This window comes from Schistocerca gregaria, chromosome 1 (assembly GCF_023897955.1).
Source record: "Schistocerca gregaria isolate iqSchGreg1 chromosome 1, iqSchGreg1.2, whole genome shotgun sequence".
Classification (NCBI taxonomy): Eukaryota; Metazoa; Arthropoda; class Insecta; order Orthoptera; family Acrididae; genus Schistocerca; species Schistocerca gregaria.
In genome coordinates this window covers 973,761,975-973,769,286 of record NC_064920.1, presented here as the reverse complement: position 1 = coordinate 973,769,286, position 7,312 = coordinate 973,761,975, and the positions used below count along the sequence as shown (strand labels likewise).

The window sequence follows — 7,312 nt, the reverse complement described above, 5'->3', positions numbered from 1 at the left end:
TAGCTACCTATATAATCTGCGAAGTAAATAAGAGAAAATCATAGACTGTAAGAAAGCTTTTGACTTAGTGATGTTCAGCCAGCTATGAAATCGTGATATTATGTTTGAGATTGTGTTGTATGTGTTCTCCCTTTGAGAATCAATTTCAGAATACAATGCTTATAGCGTGAGGTGTGTGTAGGAATATATGTGTGTGTGTGTGCGTGCGTGTGTGGGTGGGAGAGTGGGCGGTTGGGTGTGTGCTTGCGTGCGTGTGCACACCATTAGCAAAGTGTATCACTTAAGAATGAGTATACTGTTGCGTGTTGTCACAGACTAGATGCTACTTGAGTAATCGATATAATAATTTTTCCATATACTTTCCTGTTTTATTCTCCACCACAATAACCTCTCTCGCCAGAGACACGGCTGTTACTGCTAATATTATTTTTACTGCCTTCAAGAGTCTTTTTCCTTTGTAGGGAGCTGTTGCTGACTATTAACACAGGTCATATAATTAAATATGGAAGTTTTATTACATTTTGGGTGATCTTTACGAAAAAGAAGTATAAATACATAATGGAAGTGCCAGTTCACACTTAGGTTAAAAAACATAACAGTGTCGTCTTTGGTGCCACAAAGTCTTCATAGCGAGTAATTAAAAATTTCAGTCCACAAGTAGAGTCCCGCTGCCGGGGTCACGGTGGAAGGCCGGAGACGGTTCTTCTCGGTGGGCTAGTCGATGTCGTAACGCAGTTGCCTATGTGATACACAGACACACCTGCACACACAAAGAGGTTACTTAGAGTCTTACAGCAATATGCATGCTAGACTTCAATAACGCTGAAGGGGGAAGCTGCGTGGAACGCAAAAGCAAAGAAAAATGAGGTGTTGTGGGTGATAGCCTAAATATCGAAATACCTCTGCCTGACACTGAACTGGAAAAACGGTACCGTCGATTGAGCGAGTCTCGGGTTCTTCCTACGCTACATCAAGTAGAACTTCTGAAATTATAGGATGAGCATAAAAAACGTTAATGTCTGGTTACTGGAAATCGTCACAAGGCTGCTTTTACATTGCAATAAATTAAATTAGCAATTTCGTCCTTTGGATCAGCTCTTTTCTAAAGTATTACTAAACATAACATTTAATCCTGGTATTAAGGTACCAGCACTCCAGTCCAGGGAAAAATTAGTTCTATCTGGTTTTTCCTTAAAGAATAATTTGCAAGTAACATGTAATTAATAAGATATATTTTCTGCTCTCCTTATGTACATATTACCGACAAGAGGACGATAAAATGACTGAACTGCGAGATAACGCATGTATATGATATTTTGAGTTCCGTTTTGTCCATGAGACGTAAGTCTTAGTTTAATTAAATGACCATATCAGTGAAGTTACCTTTAATTTGTTCTCGTATATCCCCGTATGTATGAGAGTTGACATGTAAATGTCTCTGATGACGAATACCCATTTGTGTTTTTCGGTAAGTTACTGCTTCCGTCCATTCTGACTTATTAGAATCCTCTGCATTTTAAAATATCGAAGAGCGCAGTGATTTCATACACAATGTTATTCAGTAACTTTCCATAGTCTACCACTGCATACACAATCTCAAGTTGAGTTGTCAAGTTTTACTTATGAGTTTACTATTTTCTTATTTTATTTTATTTTATCCATCTCTTAACGATTTCGTAGTTGATGCGACATGATATCTCAGTCTTTCTTCCCTTTTTTGTCTTAGATGTTGCAGAAAAAGTGCATTATCTTCCCTTTTTAGTCCTAAATTTATTCTATCGGAACTCCGCCCAGTATTCTCTGCAAGCATTTCGAAGTTAACTTAGTAAACAGTCTACACTGCCTGTCAAAAATGGTGACGCACCCAGAATGGGCTAATGAAACGAAATGAAACTTCTACAGTTGACAGAGTAGTTGGTGTTATTTCAGTGATTAAGAAATCGAGACAAATTTACAAAGAACTTGACAGTAAGAGACCATTTATCAGTATGACGTTGCACCCCCGTTGTCCTGGATTCATGCACTGATTAGAATGGCAAGGGTGTCAGAAAACAGTTGTATCCTTTCCTGGCGCAGGCTGGCCCATAGCTGTTGTCACTGGTCCTTGGTATACTGGATACTGACACTGGGACGGAGCAGACGTCCGAGCACGTCGAGGGCACAGGTTCTATTCTGGACAGGTCAGGGGATCTAACTGATTTCAGAGGTAATGGATGTTGATGTTGGGCTAGGGCAATCATCACATCCCATGAAAAAGCCTCCACTCATTGTGGGTTTCCCTCCCCAGCAGAAAGTCATGATAAAAGTACTACCCCAGTGATAGATGGCTCCCATCCTATGTGGAACATTAATGGGCTCAGGACACATGCGGAGGAACTGAAACTCCTAGCATAGGAAAGCCCTCTTTCTTGAGTTTGCAGGGAACTTTTTTAAAGCATCTGACGCCCCTGTAGTGCGGGGCTATACAGTATAGTACAAGGATGACGTGACTGCAGAGACGGCAAAGAGACGTGTCGTTGTTATCTTCACTAATGCATACCACTCCTCTGTTCTTCCCCTGGTTGCTATACTGCAATCAGTTGCTGCTGAAATTCATGTGTGTTGGAGCATCGCTGTTTGTTCACTGTTTCTACCTCCTAAAGATCTTATGGAATAACTCCCCTGAGCATTTCTCCTAATGGGAGATTCAATGTCCATCATGTTTTTTAGGGCTCGACCTCTACGTGATCTCAGGGTCGGGTTTTCGAGAATCTAATGACATCTCACGAGCTGTGTATCCTCAACACAGTACTCCCACCCATTTCTGTGCTGCTACTGGGTCTTTCTCTGCCATTAAACTCTCTCTCTACTTTACCTTATAGACTCTGTTAAGTGGAAGCCATTTACGATCTTCATTCTAGTGACAACTACCCACTCCGCATTCACCTACTGTATGGAGCATTACTTGAAGAGCAGCCACCAAAACCAAAGGTCAGCAGGACTAACTGGACGCCATTCAACTAGCTAGCTGTATTTGAACACCGTAACAGTATCCAGGAATGGGCGTACCATATTACACGAGTGATTCATCATGCTGCTGACTTATCCATTACAAATTCCTCAGCCCATCTTAAGAGGCAGCCTATACCTTGGTGGACTAGTGAGTGCTACTCAGCAATCCGGTACAGGCATGCAGCTCTACGATAGTTTAAGCACCGCCTAACATCAGAGAACCTCACAGAACTTTGGACTGCAAGAGCCAAAGCTCGACTCAAAATTAAGGAGAGCAATAAAAGGTCGTGGCAAGCTTTCCTGGACTCCATCAACTGTTCCACTCGTTATACAAAAGTACGGGAACCGATGATCAGGATTTCTGGCAAACACAGTCGTTTACCAATAGCAGCAGTCATGAAACACCTGGAGACATCACTCAGATGCAGGCAGAGCATTTTGCAAAAGCTATTGCCGATGCCAGATAGGATCTGGCTCTTCACTGCTACCATGTGACTTTGGAGACAGGCAATTGGACTTCAGATCCAACAACTGTGAGTCTTACAAAAACCCTTCCTCCAATTTGGAGCTAGAACTTACACTGTTTGGGACTCGTGGTATTGCAACTAATCGGTGCTAAATCTGGTAGTGAATGCTTCGACATTTGCCAGCAGTGTCTTCAATGTTTGAATTTGATATGGCAGACAGGTCACTTCCTGAACTCATGGATAGACAATTTTGATACCTCTTCTCAAATCACGAAAGTACCACCCGTGTCCCAGTAGTTACCAGCCTTAGTGAGCTGTGTAGGAAAGAGATTGGAGCAATGGTTAACCATCATCTTTTGTCATTGATAGAGACTGGGCAACTCCTTAGCCGCTCTTAGTATGGAGTCCAGAGAGTTTGGTCCACTGTTGACAACCTGACGCTGCTCCAGAGAGCTGTTCAGCAAGCAGTCACTATTTCAGCATTTTTTTGATATTGGTAAGGCATACGATACTACTTAGACACACAGTACTCTCGTGCAGCTGCATCAGAGGTTCTTTCGTAGCCACCTCCCCATCTTTAGATGGTCTTACCTGTCTAAGTGATTTTTGGATCCCTAGTTGGTGACACACTGTCAGATCGATTTGAGCTCGAGAATGTATATCTCATGGCAGTGTTTTAGGTGTCACCCTCTTTGCCATAGCCACAAACAGTATCGCATCTACCTATGGAGTCCTGTTAAGTGCTCCTCATTTCTGGACGATTTTGGTGTTTTCTGTTCCTCTTCCAGTGTTGCAACGGCGACTGCTCAGTTACAACTCGCAGTATGGAGATTAGAGAAGTGGGCTGCAAAGACGGGTTTTCAGTTTTCCGCAGATAAGTGTGGGTGTGTTCCTTTTACCGTTCTCATCATATTTTTAATTTACATGTTTTGTATATGAGCGACGCCCTTCTACATTTTCTAGACTCAGAGAGGTTTCTGGGCCTCATTTTGGCTGAATATCATAAAGTGTCTTTTCCAAATGCCTTGGGGACCAGACAGGAAGTGTCTGCTACAGTTTTATAGGGCTTTCGTGCATTCATGGGTAGGCTATGGATGGACAGTGTAAAGGTTGCAGGGCCTTCTTACCTGATGATTATTGACACCCATGAGGGGATTAGGCTGGCCGCAGGTGCTTACAGGACCAGACCCATACCCAGTCTTACACAGTCCTGTGCTGAGGCTGGGGAATCTCCAGTCGCCATCTGGTGGGAGGTCCTCATGGTATGACAGGCATGTAAATTCCTCACAGCTTCAACTTCACCTGTATACCATTCTGTTGCTTGTCCACCCTGGAAAGCCTTTTCTCCAATCATCCATGGACAAAAAGGCCATTTGGGATCTGAATGCGGCATATGCTGATGTCGCTTGGTGTGGAGCAACCACAATCCAACATCTAGGGTATTAACTGTCTGCCACCCTGTTTACTGCAGAGGCCCAGAGTTATTGTGGATCAAGTGCAGCACAGAAGAGATTGCAGTCCTGCATATTCTTTAATACTTTATTTTTTGCCATTCTAACTGAGCACCACAATTGTATGACTTCTTTATGGATGTGTCGAAACGGTGGGATTCCATTGGTTGCTCTGCGGTTTTCCCTGATCATGTCCTCAAGATCCGACTGCCTTGAGAGTCTACTGTCTTTTATGTGGAACCGTATGCCATCTTGCAGGCGCTATAGGAGAGACGAGTTGGGTTTCAAGTGCTAAATTGCTTGTTTCTTCCGATTTTCTGAGTGGCCTTCACTCTATACAACGCTTGTACCCAGCAGATAAAGTAGTCCTTAATATCCAAGAAGCCCTCCTTCAACTACAACGGCTGAGGAAGGAGGTGTTTTTCCGCTGGGTACCTCGACATATAGGTATTGCTAGGAACGAAAAGGGTGAATGTAGGAGCCAAGGAGGTGTGTAGCAATCCTCAGTATTTTATTGTGCTATCCCCCCTGAATGCTATCACCTCCTGTTGAGCTCCAAAGTCATGCGCCGATAGGAAAACGAGTGGCTGGAAGTGACTGATAATAAGCTGCATGTAGTAAAGCCCATTATGTGACCATAGAGTACCTACAGCCATGAGAATGGGATGAGTTCCTGCTTACTCATCTCTGCATAGGCCAGTACTCTGGCACATGGCTTCTCGCTTCTGAGGATATAGACTACACTAATGCAATTTGGCGGCATTTCTTTTTGTGGCAGACAACTGCAACTCTATTTACTTACATGCCAACCGATTGTGTGTATGTGTACGAAATGAAATTGACATCATACAAGTGTTCTTGATAGTTCGCTGTTTTTGTCAGGCTGTAAACATAGATATTATAGAAAACTAAATAAGCTACAAAAAATAATAACATGTGTCACAGTACTCCTTAAGAATGGTTCTTCAACTACACACGAGAATTCTTTTCGTTTTCGATACAAATAAAACAGTAGTCTACCATGCAGCGTCAACAGGACGCCAGATGGTCTGCGGTTCCAGTAAGAATGAAACAAGTAACATCCTCATGTTTCAGAAAATACCAAAATTTGGCGTTTCTGGCTCCTCAGTAAGAGAACCTATCGAGGATTAGAAAAACTGGACTCAAAACAAAACAGCATAACATTACGGAAGCCTGAAAGAATGACCTGAATGCCACCAAATTCAGAGGACGCACAGAAACGCCTTTGCTGGTGATCGGGGCTCAATTCGAAGTGCTTGCCAATCCGTGCCTTGGTCAGCAAGATCTATGGATCTCCAAACTGAGAACGTATGCAGCATTGTGGGCAGAACTCTTGAGCCATCTCGGAATTTTGACGATCTAATGAGCCAATTCGACAGAATTTGGCACGATATCCCTCCGGAGGAGACTAATGATAACGTATTGTACTTTTCGTCTATAGAGAGTCTGACTTACGTTTTCCGCAGTCTTTGGCACAGCGGAGGCGGCCAGGGTTGGGGTATGACACGCCGTCGGTGCCGCAGACGGGGTTGAACTCATTGGTGGACGGGCAGTTGCAGTCCTGGGGCGTGGCGCCAGCGCTGGGCGTGGTCGGACGGCTCGTGATTGGACGGCTCGTGGTGGGACGGCTCATGATTGGACGGCTAGTGGTACGCCTGGTACCAACGGAAGGCGTGGGAGGCCTCAGGCTTGGCTGAGGACCATGAGGAGGCCTGGGACGCCAGTCCAAATCCTGAGGGGGTGGGGACGGCCAGTCCAGGTCTGGGCGCCTGGTCTGCTGCTGGCGCCGCGGCGGCCGGCTGGTCGTGGTCGTGAAGAAACGCTGGTGCCGGCTGGTCGTGTGTGGGAAGAAAGGGGGGAGCCAGTCGTCAGGCTCCCACCTGTCAGGATGTACCTCATTCCCAGGCCAGCCTCTCGTCGGGAACCTGGTAACAGTTCGCTGTTTCAGTCCAACAGTGATAATGTGTACAAGCTTCAAAACACGATACAAAATGCCTGACACTAGAGGGTAACATCGGGTAATATCGAGAAGGTAAGCTTTTTCTAGGTTATATTTTCTGAGAGATGTACGAGGTGCATTCAAGTTCTAAGGCCACCGATTTTTTTCTAATTAACTACTCACCCGAAATCGATGAAACTGGCGTTACTTCTCGACGTAATCGCCCTGCAGACGTACACATTTTTCACAACGCTGACGCCATGATTCCATGGCAGCGGCGAAGGCTTCTTTAGGAGTCTGTTTTGACCACTGGAAAATCGCTGAGGCAATAGCAGCGCGGCTGGTGAATGTGCGGCCACGGGGAGTGTCTTTCATTGTTGGAAACAGCCAAAAGTCACTAGGAGCTAGGTCTGGTGAGTAGGGAGCATGAGGAATCACTTCAA

The 7,312-nt window shown here is 44.7% G+C and overlaps 1 protein-coding gene across 1 annotated transcript in view; it reads right to left on the bottom strand.

The window, feature by feature from the left end:
• Nucleotides 1–491: 491 nt before the first annotated feature.
• The window catches only part of LOC126282836 (uncharacterized), a 108,686-nt gene continuing 101,865 nt past the window's right edge, over nt 492–7,312 (bottom strand). Inside the window, exons 6-7 of the mRNA XM_049982228.1 lie at nt 6,386–6,855; nt 492–760 (exon numbers count right to left, since the gene is read on the bottom strand). Coding sequence (XP_049838185.1) covers nt 678–760; nt 6,386–6,855 — 553 coding nt within the window. The 3' untranslated portion in view covers nt 492–677. The remainder of the gene's footprint in view (nt 761–6,385; nt 6,856–7,312) is intronic.